Source organism: Copidosoma floridanum, unplaced genomic scaffold (genome assembly GCF_036245765.1).
Source record: "Copidosoma floridanum isolate Cflo_tuat_1 unplaced genomic scaffold, Cflo_Japanese_pri ptg000004l, whole genome shotgun sequence".
In the NCBI taxonomy this organism is placed as follows: domain Eukaryota; kingdom Metazoa; phylum Arthropoda; class Insecta; order Hymenoptera; family Encyrtidae; genus Copidosoma; species Copidosoma floridanum.
In genome coordinates this window covers 34,659,414-34,686,389 of record NW_028321881.1, presented here as the reverse complement: position 1 = coordinate 34,686,389, position 26,976 = coordinate 34,659,414, and the positions used below count along the sequence as shown (strand labels likewise).

At 33.5% G+C, this 26,976-nt stretch overlaps 1 protein-coding gene across 1 annotated transcript in view; it reads right to left on the bottom strand.

Annotated features, from left to right (window-relative positions):
- Positions 1–26,976, bottom strand: part of RyR (Ryanodine receptor) — a 1,110,242-nt gene that overhangs the window by 285,769 nt on the left and 797,497 nt on the right. Inside the window, exons 34-39 of the mRNA XM_089598062.1 lie at positions 5,565–5,842; positions 5,260–5,480; positions 5,105–5,195; positions 4,716–5,032; positions 4,323–4,626; positions 4,094–4,247 (exon numbers count right to left, since the gene is read on the bottom strand). Coding sequence (XP_089454188.1) covers positions 4,094–4,247; positions 4,323–4,626; positions 4,716–5,032; positions 5,105–5,195; positions 5,260–5,480; positions 5,565–5,842 — 1,365 coding nt within the window. The remainder of the gene's footprint in view (positions 1–4,093; positions 4,248–4,322; positions 4,627–4,715; positions 5,033–5,104; positions 5,196–5,259; positions 5,481–5,564; positions 5,843–26,976) is intronic.

The window sequence follows — 26,976 nt, the reverse complement described above, 5'->3', positions numbered from 1 at the left end:
CTTTTATCAAATCTTCTGAAGATTTGAAAGCAACTTCCTACGGATTATGCTGATTACATTTCTAACTTCATGCTCAGATCTGTCACATACGCTTGTAGACTTATTCCTAGTCCATATTTAATACCCAAAATGTAATTGTGTTAAAAAAGCTAAGAAAACCATCCTGTAATACTGCGTTCTTTAATAGGGTCGTATTTCTTGCTAGTGAAGGTTCCTTGATGACGTACATTACACATAGATTTTTCTGTGAAGTATTATTTAAACATGGAACTTACGTTTATAATAGCATAAAAAATACCGATAAGAAACTGCAGGATCTGAATTGTATCCTTGTTAAAAAGTTTAATTTAAAAAAATGCAGTTTAACGTACAATCTAATAAAGATTGCGTCAAATTTCATTTATGTAAACCTATTAAATTTTTTAATGCATCTACACGTTATTTTCCTCATAAAACAAAAACGGAGGGAGCAAGTATGGATAAAAGGGTGTATGTAAGTATATCCATGCAAAAAATGTAATTGCCGGCATCATTGCATATTTGCGCTCTTTGCACTTCTTCCACCTCTCTTAACTTCCCCCCCAATAAATATAACAAATGTCTTTTAGTCGAAAAATCACTATGTCACGAATAAATCTGGTTCAAATTCTGTTAAAAGGTGTTTTTAAATTTTTTTTTCAAGAATTGGTTAAGAAAAAAGAAACAAAATGTAATATGATTTAAAATTGTGCTGTTCTGTGGTAGCGTGGTGTGGTATAGTATTGCGTGGAGGGGAAAAGGCGTGGTGCGATACACATCGAGGGAAGCATGGTGAAAGATTAGGAATATGGGAAATCCACTTTTGTTACACATTGTCTCATTGTTACTAATCTGAAATCGCTCATTAATTCTCTTGCATTATGTGCCTATAAAAGTATAAATTTAATAACATTACAAGGAATAATGAGTCATCTTATACAAGTATATTAAGGGTTTGTGTTTAAATTCAACCTTTATCGTGTTTCAGTTTTCGCAACTCAAATGGCCCAAAAATTTATCTCGTATGCTGTGGTCAAGCTTTTAGTGGGCCAGATGATTGGGTTTATTAGGTGGCAAGTTAGCATCAAAAATGGAGTTCAAGGGGCTACTGATATGAAAATTGCCTCGGAGTGCCTCGGTTGAAAAGTCATTAACCATCTTGAGATGCATGGCCTTCGTAGGCATATCCACGTAGACTGCAATATAGCCCTCACTAATGTGGATTCTTTGGCTCTTGATTGATAACATGTTAAATAGGCCCGCATAATAAATGTTGCTGGTAAAGGCGCCATGTATTGCGTAGCAAGCCCATGCCTGTAAGCAAGCACAAACAATATACTCCCTTAACAAGTGCTTAAGTTGTCGCCAATGATCCAAGCTTTGCGAGCAACATATGCGTTGGTGAGTCGGACTCCCCCGTAAAGTGCCTGAGCATAAGCCTAACAAATGACGAGCAAATATCACCCATCCAGAATCGGTTGGTATTGCTTATTAAAGCTGAGAGCAGAGTACTGGAGGCGACCTCTAACTCAAAAATATCATCGATAATCATGGAGTCTAGATGTAGCAGTGGATTCTCTGTGGCCTCGTGTCATGCCTTCTGCAAGCTCTTGAGCTAAAGGGAAAATTACTGATGCTGACTGAGACGGATACAGCTGAGATAGGCAGTGCACAGTTCAATGGCTGTCAAGGGTTTGAGAACCATGCAAGCGGAATTTTAACGTAGTTGGCGGTGATCTATCGACGCAGTAGCGCAAGAATTTACTAGACACATAATCTTGAAATATACATGATTTAGAATAATAAGGAAACATTGACTTTGCTAACATATTTAAATCTTTTATTTAATTTTTTCTGGTTACACTGGTACTTTCCGGTAGTATGTTGAAACCGATACTCTTGAAAAAATTTTGTGCCTACAGATGAAGCACTGTTGATGTAAAATTGGATTACTGTAGATCCTTCTTAAACTAACACGTTTAGCATAACTCTTTACACTTTCAGCTAGGTCCTTACAGGCATTCTTCCCTTGGGCAACTTTATTCAAGTTTCAATCTATAAAAACTCTTAAATCACCTAACGATCTGCGTATGTTTTGAAAATTAAAGTGGTTTTTAAAGTGCTCAGCTTCTGTCAGTAAAATACGTCACTTTCCTTATAGTTACAAATTATCATAAAAGCATAATCCTCACAAAAATTCACCACAACGACAATAGCTGACAATTAATAAGCTTTGAAATTAAAAAAATTGCGTTGACTGTTGTTTACTTATAAATAAATGTGTTTTTTATTTAAAGAGCAACGTAAGAAAAGTTTTAATAAAGGCATCATTAGATTTAATTTAAGTTTTTAAAGAAGGTCCATCCTTTGTACGCCTAATTGTGTACTTAATTGATATTTTACTTAATTCATACCAATTTTATGTAAGCTTAGGTATCACTTTGATGTAGGATTTTTACGAACTATCGAAGCGATACACTCTTTGTTGTCATTTCTTTTTCCAGATGTAGTTTTAGAAATATTTAGATCGTATAATATATTAAATTTTATGATAGGTGTACACACACACTGTATAGTTGCCTCTTGCACCAGCTATAACACAAATTTTGAGGCACAATGCGATGAATTTTCTCAGTCCAATTTTGTCACTTAAAAGTCACTACCTCTGTAACTTTTTTCCAGCAAGTGGCACAGATTTCCGAACCGTCTCTCAAATACGAGAAAAATGATTTTACGGCTCAAGATATAACATAAAGAGAGGATGAATGATTTACATTATTCCTCAAAGGATTAGAGCAATTCTACCCAACTATTTAGTACCATCAATATGATACCTTACTGTACTTTAAAATGACTCTTACAATTTTATACTTACAGTTTAATCATTTATAATTTATCTTGAGTATTATATTTATATCCTAACCATAAAAAAGTATTATTCCCCTTTTTTTTTATCAATAGGCTCATTTTTTTAAATTGAGTTGCTCTCAATGTCGCAAACGTGACTTTAACATAAAGATACTATTGTAACTAAAAATTGAGATTTTATAAAAAACGAGAGTCTCCGTTAAAAGAGGAGTTAAAAATAAAATGTTTACATGATTAATACGACACACGCTATCGTTAGTCTGTTTTAAGCTGGACGGGCCTGTTTAAATGAAATCATAAGACTATACATTTGTATGATACCGTACTACACAGCGTATGTAAGTGTATTTTTTAAATTGAAATTTATTTTTATATATACATTTAATACATTTATATAAATTTCAAATGTATGGGTGGGTATTCAAGTGTTGATACTGTTGTGTGTGGTACGAATGTACGTAAGAGATGCAAGCCAACTAAAAAGGGTGTTGAAAAGATTATAAGTTACCTAAAAATCTAGTCCTAACTAGAATGGCTTATTAATTATAATAGAGTACCACTGATAGGCACCATGTCTTTGTATACATGTTAAGCTTAGCTCAAGGAAATAATTGACCGTACCCTCCTTTCAAGCCTTATCACATACGCTTCTTTTGAGAAAAATAAAAACCATTATTAGTTTGGAGTAAAACTAGTGCTTGTTTAGTATGTGGAGTTTCTTGAGAAAACTATTAGTCACTTTGAGAAAAATGTATTTTTGTTAACATAGTAGATACTTCCTATTGAGAATACTTTGGTACGACATGAGTCTGGTAGAAGGGCAATAATTATAAGCTTTCTGAGCAGAACCTATTCACATATGGCAGTCTTAGAATTTTTGCCTATTTAATATAGAAAATGTATCACTGCTGTTGAATTCTTCTTTTTGCGTATGTACTATCATCATTGTAAATTGCGCTAAAATGCAAAAGGTTATACGGCCAAAATTACCTTTCTACTAAAACACTACTGGTCTTGCCTCGTCTATCGTGAGCATTTATGAGGTTGTTCTAGCAGTTTTTGATTCGAAAAAACGCGTATAATATATATCGCCACGGAATTGGGTCACTACAAACATCTATAGTTTTGAATAGGCTCAGCCCGTTATCCAAAGGTTCAAGCAATGGTTTGGTTGGCATTTAGGTTATTAATAAAATATCAACCTTACCATTCGTTAGTAACTCTTCTTTTTTTTTCTTTGCCCATATATCATGAGCATTATCTGCTAATCTTTCTGCCATATTTTGCATTTCTCTACTCAATGTTAAGTTAGTCATATCAACAGGATGCGGATTATAGTCAAAAGCATTTACAGCATCGACCTTTAAAAATTCATTTGCAGTAATGTTAATAAAATTTTAGGTTCTAAATATTCAATAAAACTGATTATTATTTACCTGGCTTTTAGATGATCTTCTCAAAGAGTTGCGAGTTGGTGTGTTAACATCGATCTCAGCATGTTCAACACTCCAACCAATAGCTAGCAAAGCTTTTAAACTTTCTCTCACGGGTTCTTTATATCTTTCTCTTTCATAATCACTCACCATGCTATATGGCTTTAACCTTGGATGAGTTTTATTAATATCTGACCACTGTTCGCCATAAGTCCAACCATTTTCTAATTTTCGGCTGGCCCAAGCATCGTGATAGTGTTCAGAAAATTTTTGTACTATTTGATTTAAGTCATTTGTAAGAGCAACGCTGTGTCAAAAAGATTAATTTATTTAAAAAAAAGTTTAATACCATACATAAATTATTTTTTAATTTATATTATTCCAATAAAAACCTACTTTAAAGTATTTATTGGCTGAGGATTATAAGGTCCGTCAGGTGATTGTGTAGAAGCAGATTTACTTCCATACCATTCATCATCATAGTTTTTCGATAAAGTATAATCTGGAGGTAATGCGCAACCAATCGCAGTTAAACATGGCAAAGCTTTTCCAAAAAGCTCTGGGTCGTAGTCCATTTTTGACAAAGAATCAAAAATATTACTAAATAAAACCATAGTCAAACGTTTTTCTTCGTCACTTGATGATCCATAAAGGCTTTGGCTACTAGTTGAGCCATAATACTTTCCACATCGGTCGTAATGCAAAGTAAGAAGCTGTAAAAAATATGTTCAAATAACTAAAGTTAATTAAAATATCTGCTAACATAAGAAACTTAAAGAGACTACCCTTAGTGCCACAGTTGTATATTCAGATAACTTTGAAACATCCACAGTCAGCTTTCGAAGAAGTTTCAATAACATACTTGGTTGCATTTGACTGGAATCATAATAAAAAATCGTATCACAATAAATTACTTTATTCTTAGGGACCTTTTTATTACCTTGTCAAAGCTACCAGAAAGTCAGAAACTGCTTCTCGCTGGCCTTTGGTAAGCATTCGGTTCTTACTAAGACGATAGACTGTATGTAACGTTGCATCTAATAAGCTTGCGTAATTATCAGCTTCGCTATAAAATTTAGAGTGTTTTATGAGTAATGGTAAAATGCTGTTTCCAATGTAACGGTTCATAGCCAACGCCATGTCAGATTCATGTCCGTCATTCTGTCATTAGACATAAAAAATCATAAAATGCGAATTATAAAATAAAATTTTATTGGAATTAAAACACTACAAGATGATGCTTACTCTATCTAACATTGTAGCAGCTCTTAAATCTGGGAGAAATGCTTCTTCCAACAATTTGAAAAACAAATCTTGTGTGTCTATGCCATATACGCGCTCTAGAAAGAGCACTATACTTTGCTTATGACCTGGAATTAAACCTGATGGCATGTCACTTTTTGGCCTTGGTTCACCAGCCGCTGGATTCATCAAAGTAAAACGAAGTGATAAAACACCTTGTAAATCATCCAGTGGTACTAATGATCGTAGAATGGCTCTTGCACGGAGGGACTCATTTTTTCCTGTTAATAAATGTATTTAAATATTTACTTCTAACTTTTACAAAATTTTTTTTATGGAAAACGTAAGGCTTTGTTTTTGAGTGATATCACCAAAGTTATTAATTTTATTGTAGATAATAACTTAAATTTCTATAATGCAACAAATTATTATTTTAAATAAATAAAAGACGTATTACACACAGAAATTTAATCTTAAGATTTTCCTAATGTGCACTAACGCCTGAAAAATGTTTTCCACTTTCATTTGAAGGAATTTATTTAAAAAATTGATCAAGTGAAGTTCCATAGAAATAGCGTATTTGCTAGATCTTCCTCATTTAAACGTGCTAAGAAACATGATTGAAAAAAAAATTGTGTTTTGTTTGAACAAAAAAAGCTTTTTGGTAAGATAGTGGAGGATGCAGAACTGGGCCTTCTACCTGCTCCTGCTTCTTTTACGTGCTATAGAGAAAAAACTAAAATCAAGTGTGTACATTTGCATTTTATGTAGTGCGATTTACTATACTAGTTGTGCAGAAAAAAAACAAGGAGTTGGTAAAATACTTGTGATATGTGGTAATGATCATGAATTAACCTCCAAACTGGCAAAACATGTTATATTAATCGGGAAGAAAAGAATATTGTAGGCAAGCTAGTACATAAACTTAGAAATTATCAAAAGGACCTAGGACAAAAAAAAACATTAAATTTTGAACCAAGTAAAACTATATAGAGGAAAATAATGTAAAAATAAACATGCTGAAAAAAGTGACCAAGGAAAGGGTTGTACAACAATGTGAAATGAATCAAAGTATTGATCTCCTAAAGAATGAGTTATACATCATTAAGAATACAAAAGTAAATTAAAAAATTAAAAAATCCGTTAATAAAAATCATAGGAGTTGATAAAAATGATGGCATAAGAAATGAAGAAATATATCGTTAACTATATGTGAAAAATATTTTAAAAAGAGAAAATATAAAAATTTCACATACGCTTACACCAAATGTAGGGGGATCAGAAAATGTTATCATAAAAGTAAAGAGTACTGCATGTATGTTAATAATACTTAAAGATTTTGTGTAGATAGGTTTCCAAAAATGTAGAATTTAAAATGAATGCAATTCATCATGTTATATAGAATGCTGTAAATACTTTATTGTAAAACTAGGTGCCAAAATCAAGCCAAATGTGCAGTATGTGCTACTAATCATTAAATAATTGCATGTAAAATTACGGACTGTAATAAAATTAAATGTACTCTATGCAGTGAGGCAAGTATTGCATTTGGAGTTTCACTGGATGAAAATCACAAAAATGGCAAAGTAAAGGAATATGCTAGATTTAAGAGGTTACTTGAAAGAAGCATAAACGAAACTAATGATACAATAGAACCAAATCCAAATTTAATTACAAAATATTTAATAATGGCTAATGACTACTAAGAAATTGCTTCAAAAAAAAATATGCAAAAATGTAGCAGAATACTCTAAAACGATAACTTGTAACGGACTTTAAATACTTTTACTTAATATCAGAAGTATTAGTTCAAAAAAACTTAAACTTGAAGTCTATATTAACGATTTTACAATAAAACCAGTTATTATAATTTGTACAGAAGCATGGTTGGCTACCTATTATAGTAACTTTATATATACTGACAATCACAAAAACAAAAGGTGTACAAAAATGACAGTTATATAAATAAGGCTGACGGTGCGATTATCTATGAAAATAGTAAGATCAAGCATTATAGCAAAATATGAACTGCAAATAAGCTGAAAGCTTTGTCAATAACAGCCTGAAGGGGTCAACACAGAATAAAGGTGACTGGAGTGTACACATGTTTTGATGACAGAGACGCCGGATTCATACATGACCTGGACTCACCCCTTAAAAACAATACTATCGAAAGAAGTCATATATTATATTGGGAGATATAAATAGTAATACAATCGTCAAAATACACTTACTAATAAATATCAGTTCAATCCATTAGAAAAAGTTATGGTTCTGAAGTACTTAGTACAACTAGGCCAAGAGAAAGCTGTGATAATTTATGGTCGTGTATTTATCATATTTATGTTAAATGTAGTCTCAATTCGAAGACACATAAGCTCACGAGTAGTGTAATGGACCACTTATTTGCAACTTTGACTTAAAACTAGATAAAAAATGGACTAAACCTAAATTTAACTAACTCAAATGAAATAAAATTGCAAAAAAGGTGAAATGATTTGATATTTGTGATAGTATTTCTAAAAATAATATTGATTAGTCTTTAAGAAAAATAATTACTGAAGTTGGAAAATGCGTTGACAAATTAATTATTGAAAGTCATAGAATTAATGAAACAGAAAGCCTTGGATAATAAATGACATAATAAAACTGTGTAAGACCAATGACACTTTGAATCGAAAATGGGAAAGTAGTATTATTAATCAGACAAAGTTCAATGAATGCAAAATCCATACCATGAATCTTAAAAAAAAATATAACGTAAAACTAAGAAAACATACAAATGAAGTGCTGTAGCATTCATTAGCACAAACAAATTATAATCGTCTCCTACAATTTCTACATATCAGAATGTTTAAGTTTACATTCAAAAAAAATTTGGATAAAATAAAAATGAAATTAAAACCTCTGACTATAAAACAGGCCTACATATTTAACTGTCTTGTATGTGAATGTAGTTATTTGCAAGTAAAATATTTGAACAATTATAGCGTGACTAGACATAAAAGTATTCAACTGTCTCAATGTTAGTTAAATAGTTATAGAAGTAGTTTAAAATATGTTGCCATCACTGCGTTTAATATGTTACCCAAAAAATTAGAAACTGTAAATGATGTACAAAAAAAAAGAATAGGCTTATACTGAAATCATGGTGTAAACATAAGTAAATTAAATTAGTAGAAATAAATGGAAATGCCTGATCATATTAATTCAAAATGAGTACAGTATAATATAAGAAAATGATCAGCTAAGTGACATGGTTATTTCTATTTTCGATCTTATTTTAACTGAAAATTACTAAATTACACATTTTTTAATCTTTTTTGCTTATTTTATTATACGTATAACTCTTATTCTTAAAGAACATTCTGTAATCATAGTTCAAGCAAAGTTTAAACACATTACTAGCATTCAAGCACGTAAAGATTCTCCATGCTGAACGTTCTGTAGATTTTTTGTATTGATCTTATGAGATTCTTATAATATGTATTCAATTGGCTTATCACGATTATCATATCTAATGAATTTTATGAATTTATTGTTAGGTGGTGAATGAACAAATAAATAAAGTGTGTTTCTGACCTCTGTATAATGTACATAATAAAAGGCTTATTAAACTGTCTTTGACATCATTTATTAGCTATTTATCATTAAATAACATCATTCATATAATAATTGCTTTGTAGCTATTTGTAACGCATGCAACAAGTCTAGATATAAACCAGTGGATAGTGGGTGCTTGGGTACCCAAGTAAAAAGGTATGCTTCTATAAAATTATATGGCTAATAATAAAATTATAAATTTAAGTGTACCTCGTATAAAGCGATTTTATGTACAAAGTTGGTACAATTATCGTTGAAATGAGTATACCTACGTAAGTTAGATGTAGTTTCAAGAAAGATTTTCATATCTAATAACAAAACAATTATAAACAATACTTTATGGCACAATACCATATAAACAATATGTCAGCTGGCCAGTACAAGACTGTGCTCTTCAATAAATCTTCCGATTGTTTCAAAAAAACTTTCTAAGAAAATAAGAAATACCTTTACAAAAAAGCAGATCGTTTAACTGCACCCTTTTTCACATGTTTCGTTTAAAAAATTTTTAATTTAGCATGTAACCTTATGGAAAAACCCTTTTGAATTGGATTTATAAAATCTGTATAAGTCTGTAATTTTTTTGATTGTATGAAAAATTTTTATTAAATAAACCTGCTTCATTCTTAAATAGATCTATAGGTTTTTTTTATTTTATTAACACAAAAAAGGGGCCAATTGTGCGTAAACGCATGTATGTAACTTCATCCCTATGAGAAAAATAATTTCCAGCGTTGCAGCATACACTTGCACTCCTCCCAGAAGAGTTACTTTTTAACCAAAAAAAAAAATAAGTAAAAAAATTACAGATGTAATCAACTTAACAACACCACTCGCCAATTCCTATGCAGTTGAAAATCAAATTCCTTCTACGTCTAATATAAGGTTTGATAACGCAACTGTAGGTATAAATAATGTCGAAGCCGAGTCGAAGGACAATTCACAATATCAAAGAGTGGACTATGTTCCGACTACCATGCAAAACGCTATATTTGGATCGCCATTGAAAAAAAGAAAGAGAAGTGATAAAAAAGAAAATTGTGAAACAATGGAAATCTCAAAAAAAAAAAAGAAAAAATCAGATTGAATTTTATAAGCTTTAATTTTACGATAAACATCTATAATGACAATAAAAAATAAACAAAAGCACGATAAAAATATTTTGTTTGGATTAAGTCGATCTTCTCACACACTGTTTCAAAAAATAGTATATGTAACTCGTGCGCGAATCGCGTTCCTCGCGCAATCGTCACATAATGTACTTTTTTAGTTTTCTGAGCGATTCGCAAAAAATTTAAAACTTATCTTGCTGAAGTTTTTCGTGTAATTTAAGGGCTATAGTATTTACCTTGTGTCTAAATTTTAGCTCTAAATATTGATTAGAATGCGAGTAATTGGATTTTTGAAAATGGCCAATAATGACAGTTTTTTGCAATTTTCGAGAAAATGGCTTAACCGATGGGAGCTCAGTGTGGCTTATTCTTTTCATCTTGAAATCACGGAATTTTTTGTGTTGAACATTTTTTAGCACGATTTTTAATTTTTTTTCTAGGTGCCAAAAATAAGTTTTGACCATTTTTAACATTTTTTTGGAGCTTTTGCTAAACTTTTTAGGGTTTGCAAGTAATAAAATTTGTTAGAAAAACAAAAAAATTGCGATGATGATTTTTCATGCTACTATTAGTTTCCTGATTCAAAAAGCTAACTCAATTATACTATGTGTACATACTTATAAAAGGTGCGATACAAGGTGGATTAGCAAGGTGGGAGCACTTACGTGAACGTGGGTCGTATCCGACGAGGCTCCACTACAGCTAGCTATCATAGTTTTACGTCACTTCTCATGACAATAAATAATGAAAGTTAGGGTAGGGAAAAACAGTGAATACTTAATCAACAATCAAGCACTTACAAGTTATTTGTAATAAAAAAAACATAAATTAAACAACTCAACACTCTACAGAAACTTCTCATCGGTGTACAAGATTGTAGCACAGGTGGACGCACGTGGGCTACTTTTAAGGCCATTACCCCTTCCAAATAACTATGTGAAAATAGATAGTTATAGTTTGGTGTTATCACCACTCTTACTCACCTAACTTACCTGACGTGTGCAAAATCTTGCCTCACCACTACAGTACATTTTTATATGCATTTTTGTTGGATTCAAGGTGTAATAACCATAGTTTATATATTTTAAACCATGTAAAAAGAGCAGGGACTATAAAATTGATTTATATTGTATATTTATTTTTTTAAAGAAAGTGATAAACCTTTTACAGTCCTCTAAGTACCATTTCACAGCTCCCTTGAGTGCTACTAAAGTAATGGCAGAAATTCGTCTTATTTCTCTATCATCTACACTTGATAACATTTTTCGAACCCTGCAGCACCCTTCCCCCTACTTACTTTAACATCCTCAGTTATTACATACAGACGTATATTACGACAAATTAACTTTTGAAAACACAAAAAAATGCTGTATCTCGAAAGAAAAACAAAATTGGCTTAAAATAAAAAATTTAACGGGCTTTCTAAGGGGGAACGAATAAAGAGGGGCTGGACTGTTTACAAACATAAATAATTTCCTTTTTCGACTGTGTGTTGAAAAGAACAAGTAAAAAAATTTTCTTTCTGATGCCGTGTTTGTAAAATTAATATGGACATTTAAAAATCTTCAAAACATTTTTGGCATAAGGTCACCTCTCAAAATTTGAAAAACAGTAATATCTCGAAAAAAAATCCAAATAGGCCAAAAATAATTCCACGTATCGGGATGTAACATGGGCTACTAGAGGGGATAAGAAATTCAACATGGCGCGAAAGAGTCAACGCATACACACGCGCAGCATAGGACTTAAAGGCTTTTTTTCCTCCGTGTTTAAGTTTTTGATGACAGTAAGGCCCGTGAGTTTTTCTAAACTATATTTACATCAGAAAGCAGCTCCCAATGCACTTTTTTTATACTCTAGAGCTATGTAACTCTCGAAAATCCGAATTAAAATACATAGCTGCTGATAGCTTTCCCGCGTATACAGCAGTGCTCGTGTACATACAGATACATTACTCTATCATCACCTGCGTATTTTAATTCGGATTTTCGTGAGTAACATAGCTCTAGAGTATAAAAAAAGTGCACCGGGAGCTGTTTCCTGATATGAATATAGTTTAGAAAAACGCACGTGTCTCATTGTCATCAAAAACTTAAACACGGAGGAAAAATAGCCTTCAAGTCCTATGCTGTGCGTGTGTATGCGTTGACTCTTCCGCGCCATGTTGAATTTCTTATCCCCTCCAGTGGTCCATATTACATCCCAATCAAGAATAATTATTTATGTGCAAAAAAATATATTACATATATTCATACAAACACTGTATCCTACATATCCTGGCTACAAATTAATTTATTTTCATATGTACTATGAAAAAAGTTGTCACATGATCAAAACCTATATTTTTATTAATAATGTTGAGGTAAGTAGAAGCTAGTTGTAAGCATGGGTAAATTTTTTTATTATTTTATAAATAATTATAGAAAATGAGTCGAATAAAAAATTACAACCTTACAACGGAAAATAGCCATGCCTCTTGTTTTTTTTCATTTTTTTTTTTAATCAGATTAAGTAAATAACAATATTTTCCTGTTATGGTAGTCAAAACTTTTAAAAAGTTTTAGTTGACGAATAGAATGATTCCAACAAGAATTAATTTTACATATTATTTTATATCGAATGCATTAATAGTAATTATAAATAAAAGGATTTTCTGTCCGTCGTAGCTGGAAAAAAGTATCTTTTTTCCGAGGCAGTATAGTGAAAGCATATATTTTGTTTTGCATTTTATGACCAACGATTCGTACATGTGTTAATAAATGTATAATAGCAAACGTGGAAGTACTTACAATATGCGAATCACGTGTTAAATAACTTGTTTGAATAAGGATGTATGTATTTTATGCACGCGTGTGCTCAAATACGTAATAGTCATATACTTTATACTATTTTAATACCAGATTCTTCAAAACCTATTAAAATTAGGTGAAGTCTCATTTTCTCAGTTTCTCTTATACCGAGTTTTATAACATTTGAGTTGGAAGTTTCACTTCTGCCGGGGATCCCGAGATTTACACCTGGTTTTTTTACGTATTCTACATGAAAAAACAAAGATACATGTGTGTATTAGTTCTTTTTAGTCCAATTTTTTAGAAATTATAAGTAACTGAATATTTGGAAATGCTGTAATTTTAGGCTTGTAGACTTATTTTCAAACATTCTTAACTTTAATTCTTTTCTAGCTAGAAGACACATTTTTTTATTTTTATGGAAAAAATCATATTTAATGAAAAAAATTTTTTTGAAGACATTGCAAGAAAACAAATTTTTTAAGAAATATATTAGATGTTGGAATAAATTTTCAACAATAACTTAACCTTGTAGCAAGTTTTTAAAATCACTATCTTATATTACGTAAAATTTTGTACTAAAAAATGTATGGCTCATTTTCTTGCTATATATCTTTTTTTTACCATATAAATTATCTGGCATTTTTAACCAAACAGTAATGAGCCGCAACTAAGATTTCTTGCATGATTAAATAAAAAAAAGTAGTAAATAAACAACATTATTGTAGCACATAAATCTTTTTATTAAGTAGGAGTTTAATACGCCATTATAAGGAATCAATAATGTTGGGTGATACTGGATGAAGATTTATGTTTATAATAACTTAAACACACCGTTCTCACTTCCTATCAAAACCTAAATATTTCCATAACAGCTGTGTTAGTACACAATAACTTCTTCAGATGGCTATTAAATTCTAGCTAAACTTAATTATGTTGCGTTGCTGTATAATATACATACTGAAGGCAGAGCCAATACATAATAATACAATATAAGTGTGTACGTCACATGTTTAGATAGTGGTAGCATTAAAATTTTAAATTTAGTAAAGGTGCACTATTGAAATTTTTCTGGCCGTTTAATAGTCTGCCTGAACTTTTAAATTTATTAATTTCTATTGCTTCTAAAAAATCTAGTTGTTTACTTTTATTGCAAATATATATAATTTAGTGATCATTAAAAATATGGTCATATTCTATTGAATGACTAGAAATTTTTAAATTTTAACTACGTAAAATTGACAGTGTTGTTATCAGAAGCAATTTTATGTTCTTTTTCTCGTCTTTCAAACGTTCTACCTGTTTGGCTAAAATAAAGTTTATCACAATACCTGGTGAGCTATAACATCTCTTGTTAGCACCTGATTTCTTTCCTTTGTGGATTTTGTCTTAGTTGTATAATTATAAATAAAAAATGAATACCTTGTTCTAAGTAACATTGAGCAGTATGTATATTTACTTTTATACTATACACTTGCAGTAGTTTTTTTATTTAAAAATTTGTATAGCAGTTTTCTTTACATGCATTAACAATTGCTTTACTTCCAATGGCTTAGGAGACATTAAAACTACTTAATAATACCTAAATGTGCCTTTCATTATTGCAGTTTTTTGGAAGCACATTTATAATTTTGTTTTTTTTTCATAGACGTAAGTTTGGTAGAGCTTTAGGCCCCCAATCAGTGTGCCGAGATCATGCTGAGAACTCACGCACACTTGTGCGCAGCTGGCCTCTGATTGGCCAAGCGACTGCGCATCGTTTGAACGTCCGAAACTCAAAGACACAACGCTCAAAGCCCGAACACATGAAACTCAAATTCCTAATCCCCGATAACCCAGTGCGCTAAAGGTAATTTTATGCTATTAAATATGAAATACGCCCTGTAACTCAACCCAAGTAAAAAATCTCAATGAACCCAATAAAGTTATGTTATTGAAACAACTTTCTACCAATAATCGCTTGAATCCTAAGCGGCTAATCCCCAACGACCCAGTGCGCTTACTTGGCCGCACTTTTTTAAAATTATTAATTAGCAAAATCCCAAGCGGCTAATCATCCATGACCCAATGGGATCACATACCACGATTTATTATTAATTTAAATTAAAAAAAAAAATCTCTAAACTTGAAGGAATTTAACTATCGCTAGCTGACCAATACGTTCATTGCCTGCACTTTTGTTTATTTAATAAATAAACAAAGCTTTAAGCAGCTAATACCCAATTACTCGAAGCTCTCGCTTGGCCAAACATTCATTTATTTATTTATTAATCATTTAACATTTCAAGAGTCTTAGCCTAAGTAAGTTGAAGCGCTCGCTTGTGTGCGCTTTCATTTGTTTGCGAAGTATGTTACATTTTGAGAGCGTATTCTACTGTCAGTAATTCGATGTGCTTCCTTGGCCACAGTATTAATTATTTATTAAGTATTGATCATTTCAGAGCCTTTTAGAACCTCATTAACTTTAAGAATCAGGCAAACGAATGTCTTTATCCCGCGTTAACATCTTTAATTAAATTAATTTTCGCTATACCTCACACAAATGCAGAACCTGAGCAAACTTTTTCTGCTGTAAATCACTTAAAAGCACTTCGAATTACTTGACAGTAGAATACGCTCTCGAAATGTAACGTACTTCGCAAATAAATGAAAGCGCACACAAGCGAGCGCTTCAACTTGCTTAGGCTAAGACTCTTGAAATGTTAAATGATTAATAAATAAATAAATGAACGTTTGGCCAAGCGAGAGCTTTGAGTGTATTGGTCAGCTAGCGATAATTAAATTCCTTCAAGTTTAGATAAAAGAAAATTTGTTTTTAAAATGTGCGAACAGAAGTCATAGCGTTTCTCGAATTAGCTTATTATGCATGCATGCTTGTATGTAGTTACTAATATATAAATAAATATCTGAATGTATTTAAAAACACAGTAAAAAATGAAGGAAAAAAAAAAAAAAAAAAACTTTATAGTCTCGAACTTACGATTTCTGGTTCCAAAATATACTCCGTAACCAACTGAGCTAGCGCGCTACACGACTTAAGAGATTACAAACTTCCATATGTTGATAGTATCTACCATAGCCTAACCTTTACTTGTGTATGCTTTCGTTATTTGAATTTTATTCTCAATTTAGCATAAATCGTACTTACTCAGATGTTGAACTTTTCTTCCATTTAGAAAGCAAAGCTTTTAAGTGTGCAGAGTCGTTATGATTCTGTAAGTTTGGCCTACTCTATATTATGCTAAGACTTCCTTTTCTATTAATTTTTTATATCAACCAAAATCGATTTGATTGCATACCTAAAAACTGCATATAAAATTTTACGTTACATGCGGACAAATTGTATGGAGACGTTTGAAAACAAAGAGCAATATCCTCCACAAACAGGGAAGTTACTTGATTCACTACAAAGTATTCCTATGATTAAGAATCAGATCTTAAGTTGTAAATTCGTAAAAATTAGCATGTTTTTTTTTTTTTTTTTTTTATATTCAAATTAATAACAAATCATGGTATGTGATCCCATTGGGTCATTGATGATTAGCCGCTTGGGATTTTGCTAATTAATAATTTTAAAAAAGTGCGGCCAAGTAAGCGCACTGGGTCGTTGGGGATTAGCCGCTTAGGATTCAAGCGATTATTGGTAGAAAGTTGTTTCAATAACATAACTTTATTGGGTTCATTGAGATTCTTTACTTGGGTTGAGTTACAGGGCGTATTTTAGCCTTAATAGCATAAAATTACCTTTAGCGCACTGGGTTATCGGGGATTAGGAATTTGAGTTTCATGTGTTCGGGCTTCGAGCGCTGTGTCTTTGAGTTTTGGACGTTTAAACGACGCGCAGTCGCTCGGCCAATTAGAGGCCAGCTGTGCACAAGTGTGCGTGAGTTCTCAGCACGATCTCGGCACATTTCCCCCAATGGAATAGCTCTTCCGATAAGTGGTACGACTTCCCTTTCTTTGAGTATAACCCCTGTTAATTGGTGGTGGTAACAATCGGCTAAGAATATTATCTGTACCGAGGAAACTCTAGGATTAGGAACCAACACACAAACAATGTTAGTGTTTATATGTCGGAGGGTGGGTTCGTTGCCCTGTGTAAAAGAGCGAAGTTGCTCAGATTGCTGATTATATAAAATAATTAAAATAATTATTATCAAGTTCCAAAATTCATCTGTTCAATGATAAATTAATTTCTGCACGATATACAGCAATTGTTTGTGATTATTGCTTTATTTATTTTTATCGTTCCCTAAATATTTTCTTAAGTTAATGTCTTTATCTTTTTTAATTCATTTCTCCTCTTTTTTGAGTACAGTATTCTCAGTTTATTTAGAGCAATTCCATAAATATCTTAACAGCTATTATTCAAGTTTTTATTCTTAAACTATAAAAAGGAAACTCGCAATCATACGTGGAGGGAAAGGTTTATTTAAATAAGTACAATCAATTTCTTTTTATTTTTAATTATCTTATATTTATTTAATCATATAACTCTACGGAAATCGTATCTTTAATTTCTACATGTTTTAAATATATTTAAGTAATCGCGATTCTTTACGTTAATAATGCAAAAAGGAAGTATATAATATACTCGATAGTTTAGAATTTACTTAAAACTCATCCGCATTCATTAAACATAAAATTTAACATAAACGACAATTCAAATTTAAATTTTCCCTCCTTAATATCTCCGTTTAAACACATTAGGTTAGACTAGAACGAATTTTTAGTACAACCACGGAAGGTTAATGCTAGGTAACTACCTATCCTATCAAGTCACGCAGGGTTAGGTTGTTCCCAGGGCCCTTGGGTGTCTTGAGCACTGCTCAAGTCGTCGACCAAGGAAATTCACCTAAGAACGTGGTCGCTAACCCGAGTGCCTTGACTACTTGGGGATGCGTCGTCTCCACGCTTAAAGCGGTCGAGCACCGAAAGTCCAAGTAGGAACCAATTAGTACAAGTATTACCTATTGGTGATGTGCAAACTTACTTTTCAGCTCTCGGCCTTCGTACTTGGTCTCTTTCTCTCACCTTGTGCTCGTCATGGTAATGTACCAGTGCACGGGAGAGTTCCAGGTCTGGGTTACAGGGGATCTCCGCGTCCCAGGTTCACTGGAAGAGGACTCCTTTACATTGCGAGCCAGCGCCTTTTATGCCTGTGTTGTTTCCTTTTTAGTAGCAGGTTTTCCCTTCTAAAGGTGAATGCGCTCTAGCGTTTTCTTAACGTACTAGACGCACATTCCCCTCGCGCGGCGTTCAAGTTTGAATTTTCGTGTTTCAAATAGGAATTTTTTATAAAATGAAATATATGTATGTATAAAAAAAATGTGTAAATTAAATTGTCTAATGGACAGATTTTTTTATTACAAGAAAATATAATAAATAGAAGAATACAAATATAAATGTAAAGCGTATATTATAAATTCTAGGTAATAAAAGTGCCCCCTTGCAGTGGATAGGATTTTTTATTCTTCAAAGACTAGCTTTAGAAATAAGTCATTTCAGTGGTCCCTCTACTACGTCACATAGTCCTTTATAATGTGAGGTTAGAAAATAGTGCCTCTCAAGTGCATTTTTAATAGTGCTCTGGTCATAAAGAAGGAGGGGTCATAGTATAGAGATTATAGTAAAAATAATCGTACAATTCGTAGAAATTGGTTTGTAAAGCTTAGCCCAGTGGTTTTTCTAAGTAACTTTGTATTTTATAATAATAGATTAATACAATATTTGTTGGTCATCACAAATGGAGGGTTGACTAATGTTGCAAGTGACTCATGGTGCAACTCTAATACCGTCTTTATAAGTACCCCACTGAATGTGTGTTTATAAATTTCGTTCTTATAAATCAGCTTTAGCCAGAATATGCACAATAATGACTAAATTGAAGAGTATAATGTGCAATATTATTTTTTGCTGCTTTAAAATTGTATTGATTTTGTCATACAGGGCTGCAATGGAGTTGAATGAAACATTCATAATGTTGCAAAATTAAAATTGGAACACATTTATGAAACAATAAAAGAGTTGAAACATATATGGCAAGCTCCCGTTGTACAGTTTTCAAACTCTATTTTGTAGTTCACCCAAGTATAGTAAAAATAACAGCTCATCACCATCGACAGTACGTGCTAGTAAAATAAAATTTGCAAACAGATACGTATGTTTACAAACACTTGAAAATCAATATAAGAATTTTTAAAAGTGTTAACAGAGCCTAAAAATGATGTAAAATAGTAAATTTTTCTACTTTAGGCGTTTTTTTACCTATGGAAATTTACTGTGCCCTTAGTGAAAAGATAGAGCTTGTACCTGGTACGCATTAAACCAAAGAAAGCCCAAAAAATCGCTTGGGCCCTGCTTCACAACTTTAAGTTGGTGCTTGCCCAGGAGACATGCTTCACTAGGTAAGAGAACTTCTATACTATCACGAATCAGTAGTCTTAACAATAGATGTTTCTTAATTAAATTCTGATTTTTAATGATACAGCTTGCGGAAAATATAATAGTTTGGAGGTCTTCTAATGCATTATGAAAAATAATCTTTATTCAACGTCTAATAGTAGGCAAAAAAATGTTTTTTATACAATGTATTAACTTAAAGATAGTACAAAAATTGGAATTTTTTTTTCAATTTCAAAGTGGATACAAAAAACTTTTTTTTACATCATGCATTGCACAAAATAATATATTTAATAAAAAAAAAAAAATTTCTGAAATGTTAGAGAAGACGTATTCTAGAAATAACTACTTACAATTAATACGAGATTCTCAAGGTATGACCTTATCCTCAGGCATAAAAAAAAATAATATGGCTTTCGTCTTACATAATAAATAATCTAAAATTAAATGCAACATCAAAACGTTCATTATTAGTATTAAGTTTATAAATAACTAATGCGGTTGAAAATTTAAAAATTGTCTGTAAATCTCACTACTACTTTTGACATTAAATTTGTAACAGTATTGTACAAACAGTAGTTACAGCCTTTCTCGCCCTTGATATCAGTTTAATTAACTACAACTTTGACCTATTCAGATATTATTGAAAACTATACTTTTATCAAAAAGCGTATCAAAACTTTGACAAAGATTATAAAGGAAAACCTAATAGCCAAAGAGTACAAGCATTTACATAATAAGATGCGTACACGAAACTACCATATTCCAAAATGATTCTTGTACAAAATGATAGTAACTGAAACACTTGTATAATAAACCATTACTAGCAAGACACGTAGCTATTATAGTTTCAAACTCAAGACTTCAGGAAAATTTCAATTTATGTGTATAACCTAAAAAGTTAGCAGATAACTATCCTAAGAAAATATTTTTGATCAAACTATGTTGTTTTATTGATCAATCAGAAGGTAAGTCCTTCTTTTGTTTTCCTAAAAAATTTTAGCTGTAGTACTCGTTATTTTAAAAATTATTTAACAAAAAATTTAAGACCTACTATGTTTTAATATTATGAATACAAACTATCTCACAAATCAGATAACGAAAATCTTAGTCCAATACAATATAGAAGAAGAGTGACTTAACAATTTTTTATATATTTTCAATATCGTAACTGAATACATCCACTTCACTATTTTAGGATAAAATCGAAAAATTTTTTAAAATATATTCGATTTAGGATTATTAGATACAGTCACTAAAAAAGCATCTAATATTTATTGTCAAGTTTGTTAGGTTGCAATTTATTTTTTAGCAAGATAGTTTGACGTTTAATGGGCTTAAGAAGTGGTGAGCTTAGCTCTTTTTTGACTGAAGTTCCTAGCAAACAAGGCTGCTTTACTACCTAAAGGTCATTATCTGTGGTCTGCTGTTATTGCACCAGACTGATTCATAGGAAAACTTCAACGTTTAAAGCGTTAGAGCTAGTTGCAGAGCTCTTTGGTAACGTCTCCTTGTATTACACCGGAGACGTTGGTGTATTAGGCACCTTTTTTTTGTACAGCTCAATCGTATTGGTGATCTAAGGTGGAGAGATTAGTTTGTGATGCTTGTCAATTAGAGGCTGTTGCGTTTGCTTACGTTTATTTTTCCTTCATAGCTGTTAGATTTGCTCAGCGCAGACCCTGAATAGGATCGATGCTTCTTGGTTGAATGCTTAGAATCGAGAGAGTAATGTAATGTAGGGTTGTCGGTCACCAGGGTTCCCAACCTTGCAATGAAAAACTTCGCTCGTGGCGTAAACTAGTGAATAACTGATTTGGTTTAATAGTTGCCAGCCTTATGAAGTTTTTAGCCGACAAATCATTGCCGAAAATAGTAGTTAAAATTTATTTTGTAGCAGGATAGTTTAACGTTAGGTGGCCCTAAATAGAACATTTAAGATAAATGGTTAATTAGGAAACGTTTAGACCTATAATAGCCCTGGGCCAGTGGTGATACTTCTAGCCTTTCCTTATTTGTATTCTTAGTGAGGGAGATCTGGCTGCAGGTAGCTTAACTCTTACTCTTGGAGTCTCTGCGTGTGGAGACCGTGATGGAGGGAGCTATGCTGCTGACCAAAGAATATCTCATATTTGAATTGCTTTGCAGATAACTAACCACTTATCGATAGTCGAGAAAACGGGCCTGAAGATTACCTTTTCTGTGGATATACCATTGCGACAAACCTCTGAGAAGGCTATTGTGGCTGCCCGAACTCATAGTTGTTTTTCCTGGCTTACTGTTGTAGCAAAATCTGCTCTGGTATGACCAGGACAGTTAGAATTGGAAGAATAGCCATGAAACTCTAAATCCCCAGAGCAGATTGTGCTCTGGCTAGACGTCTCCTGGTATTTTACTAGAGACAAGTAGCGTTTAGAACGCCCTCGTATTGGTGACATTCGCCAATCATGGTGGTTCAGGATAAAGTTCGACGTAAGTCACAGGCTTATTATAGAACAGCGTTGTTCTGCTTCCAGAATACCCAGTTGCACGACTCCAAGCTTTATACCTCATGTTCTGCTGGTAAACGACTGTGGTATTTCGAAATTCACTCGGGGATATTATAACCAGACTTACCTAATTCTATCGCAGGTAGCTTCGGTTTCACTTCTTCGCCATCTAGCAGATACTACTAAACTAAAGTGAAAAGCTAGCGTATTTTTGCAGAATTTTAAGGTTATTTATTACTATTGCTAATAACTTTTCAAGACAAAAACCATACTAAAACCATCTGGGAAGTGTCAAAATTCAGTATACCAAATTCCATGAAGATCGGTTGAGTAGTTTTTGTGGTTAGCAATTACAACGCTCTTAGCGGCTTTTTTTATTAATAATTTAAGGAAAAATCTTAGTTTATGGATTCAAGTTTTTCTACTAGCAAGCATGAGCTGGCAGTCTTAATACTTCAATTTTGTGGGATGCCAGAATCTCACTGATTTTAAATTTTTTGAAACCATATTGTTTTATTTTGCATTTAGGATACTAAAATTTAATTTTGATGAACAGATAACGATGAATCGATTTTTTTTTAGTTAATGTGGAAATAATTAGTGACATCTCAAACAAATGTTTCAAAAAATTCAAAATCGGTGGGATTCTGCCATTTTGCAGAATACCAGACTCCATTTAAATGTACCCTCAGCCCGAGCATACTCTTCCCCTTCGCTTTCTCTCACCAGCTCAGTTCTCTTTGTACAGTTTAACACATTGATTGTGCAAAGTGCCATCAAAATGTTACTTAACAATACTAGAAATAAAAGTAGATACGGTATAAAACAAGACTAGCAGGTGTTTAAATCCTTTTAATCTGACAAAGCACATAAAAAAAATGTCAGTTAATATTCAAACAGTAAATAAAAGTCAGTTGCATCTACTAAATATATCTGTAACGACAAGTTTATCGCAACAAAGAATTTGCGATTCCTGCCGTCTGTGTATCAATGAACTAAAAGAGGATCATGATGAAGTTAAAATGGTATGTATTACATCAGTATAAAGAGAGTTAGGGATTCATTCGATGTATTATAGATGTTGCTTACATACGTTTTTATTTTTATAGGCAGACAATGTAAATATTTCGTTGAATAAAGATTTGGAAGCTAAAACTTGCAGTGGAGAAAATTCGGGATTTTCGGGAGACAGCACTACATTGCAGACAGCTCCTGTGGAGAAGTTGAGCAAGATTTGTGTTTGATAGGATTGTTGCCTACGAATAAAAAATGATTAAGACAAAAACGGTATTCTGATGCAAAAGTAAAAAAAATTTTCAAAGTCATTAAAAAGAAGTTCTTAATTTTAGTAATAATGGCCCTAATAATAAAGATGATTTTGACGATAATACTTTCATTCTGAAAATACTACAAGAATGTTTTAATACGACTGGCAAATGCACAAAAAAAATTATAATTCTTACTATTTTCAGATATTGTTTTTTTTTTTTTTTTTCATAAATAGAGCTCATATTTCCGTCCAGAAATCGTCTCATGATAACTGTTTTTCAGAATATTGCCAAAAAGAAAGGCATATTATGTGATCCGGATTCCAAGAGCCATCTATCTTTAGATGTAAACGATGTCAACACTATTAATAATATTTATTAGTCTGATAAGATAAGAATAAGAATAAGATTAATTCATGAAGCCATTTTAAAAGCTATTACTACTGATTTATAACAACCAATAAAAAATTATCACAATTGTTTTGATGGTATAATATATAAAATCAAATCTACTAAATGTTGTTTGTGTTTGTCTAACTAACGCTCTGGTTTAACATAAATTTTAGAACAACTGGAATAGAATTCCAAAGAAAATGTATTAAAAATGTCAGCTGCAAACTATTTAATACTTAACTTTAATGATTCTTCCTTACAGCTCTCTCGTTTTCACTTTGTTATCTCATTTCTTTAATCTCAATGGTTTTTTCCTTAGAGCTCATCGTAAACTTCAAGAGTCAGTTAGACTCATAAATCTCGATACCTTGCAAGTAACTGTCATCCGTCATACAATTTTTTTTCAATGTCGAAGAAGGCTAATTTGTACTCGCTTAAAGTAGAAACTGTAAAAGGAATTCCTTCGGATTCTACGCCCAACAGCACACAATAAGTTTCTAATCACTATCCAAGGAATTTTCGTATTCAAGTCCACTGATTACTTTTTTTTTACCAAATAATTTGTTCAATCTGTAAAGCTTGCAAATAATTTGAGGGAGCAATGATTGTTGATGCTGCCTTGAGGTTAACAAATCCAAAGCTTCTCTCTCCAAGACTCTCTTTCTCACAGGCTCCATTGTCTCCTCGTGACAATGTATTAACAGTCGGATGATTGACCAGAGACTGACAGTTGCTTTTTTTATAAGCACAAATGTCTGCTACAAACGCTGCTGTTAAAAACGCTTAAAAGTGGTAAATCATGTTTGAGCTTATTAAAACTGCACCACCAACCATTTCGGATGGTATTACTTAAAAAACAAGTATGAACTTCAAAGTACAAAAATGCTGACTGTACATTGAGAGACAGGCTTATAAAATGCTAACATTTTTATTTCTCAGAATTCAGCTACATTTTTTGGAATACGCAGACTACAAATAGTGAGCATAAAATTAGAATGACACATAACAAAAGAAATAAATTTCATATCAACGATATTCTACTACTACTACTACTACTACTACTACTACTACTACTACTACTACTACTACTACTACTACTAATACTACTACTACTACTACTACTACTACTACTACTACTACTACTACTACTACTACTACTACTACTACTACTACTACTCCCGGGTGGGGTTTTCGCTAGTTTCTCCATACCGGGCGCTTCCCCGGGTGGCGGATAGGGGCATCCTCTTGAAATAAGAGGTGACGATGGGCAGCTGGGGTGGCTCTCTATGGTGGTGGTCGGAGGCGTGGATCGGGGGGCGTGTGTGGCGCTGGCGTGTGTATCTGCGGCGGTGTGGGCGTGGGACTAGTGCCCCATGCCTCCATCGGTGTGGATGTATGGGCCGGCTCTGCTTGTGCTCCTTGTTCTTCGCTTTTTGCTGCTTCCGTGGGTGGCACTCCATTGCTTGATGCGGGCCAATAAAAACTATCACTCGTCGTGTATAGAAGTAAGCGGCGGTTAAAACATTCTTCTCAGATACATGCATCACACACTCTTACTAAACAAACACAGGGACACTTACGGATTGTTCTGGTTTGCGTGTGGCGGGTCCTTTTCCGGGCTTGCGTTGGAGGCCCGGCCACGGGTGAAGCCGGATGATGAGGCCCGGGTAAGTCTGGGTAACCACATCTGATATGGCTGTACGCCTCATGAACAAAAAAGACGTGGTGGGCCGACTAATCTAGGCTTACTACCTCTGAGGAGGCTATATGGCGGCACCTTAGTGCCTTACGCCAGCCCGTTTTGTTGGGTTGTCTGCGTGGTCTCGGGACTGTACGCCTGCTACTCGTCTCCCTAGGATGACCGTTGTGTACCAACAAATACATACATTACACACGAACACCCTTCTTACACTTGTTACTCAACGCCAGGGCAGTCTCCGCAGGTGGGACTGAGGGAGAGTGGCGACTCCCGGCCGGCCCGAGCAAGTAGCATCTCTCTCTGGTAACAGAGAGGGCTGCTGCCCTGGTTTTAACCCTTTCCAAATGCTTATTTCTAGGAAAAAAAGGGTAGTGCTTGCCTTCGCGGGTCAGTACGAAACTAAAAAGATGCCAAAATGAAGAACGTCAATGTAAAACAGGTACCCCAGGCGGTAACCTCTCTGAGGGAATCCGCCGTCAGTTCCGATCCGGTGAAAGCCCGGGTGACTGACGCAGGCCCCACGGATTCTGGGGGAGGCCACAAAGACGTGTCTCATGGCCAACAGGGACTGCTAAATGTTCCATGGCCTTTTCTAACGGACAAAGGACGAAGAGGAAGCCTGTCGAGTATAAGCACTAACGACACCGAGGACAGCAACGTGTCAGTATTCAGCAACCAGACAAGGGAGGAGCTTGCCTCTTTTGAAGAAGATGGTGCTAAGCTTAGAGTTAAGCGACAGAAATTGGCTAATAAAGTCCAATCAGCAACGAAAGATATAACAGAGACGCTACAATTAATTAACGATAAGTACGGCAACACAGCGAACGCTGTTAAGAATGGGCTAAAAGCCGCGCTAGAACACCTCCAAGAGGCAGAGGTGCTAAGAAAAGGCTTTCTTTACGAAGAAGAAACGTACGTAAACGCTTGGAAGTCGTCATTTGAATCACTGCAGTGGAGGAAAAAAAGGCGAGATAATTTTCGACGGCATGTTCAGAAGAAGACCTTGAACACTGCCCTAAAACAAATAGAACGTAGTAAAAGAAACAGGAGCCCATCGGACAGCCCTGAGAAACGCCAGCATATTATGTCTTTAAAAAAAAAGAGAACAGTTAGTGGCAAACAAGAAGAAATTCCCCTGAATGACAAAACAAGCCAGAAGAAATAAGTAGACGCCACAACAACAGTAGTAGTGAAGATGGCTGGAGGACAAACGTTTGCAACGGTGCTAAAGACGATGAAGGCGAATTTTGACCCCGATAAGACTGACGTGTCAATCCAAAGTGTTGTCACTACAAAAAAAGGAGACATACTTATTAAGGCCAAAGGTGTAGAGAATGCTACTGCATTCTCACAGCAAATTGAAAAGTCGGTAGCCGGACAAAGTACTGTCAAAATAAGCAGCAGAAAAGTGACTTTAGAGGTCCGAGACCTGGATGCCGTTGTTGAGGAAGACGAGGTCAAAAAGGCTTTCGCTAAGACCTTTGGACTTAAGAGCCAGGAGCCAGAAGTTACTCTCTTAAAGCCAAATGCCAGAGGACAGAGGCTGGCTTTAATCAAGGTGGACGAAACAACTACCAGACAAGTAGAAGAGGAAGGCAGGTTACGAGTTGGCTTCGTAAGCTGCCGAATACGAAGAAGAATTAAAGTAATAAGATGTTAC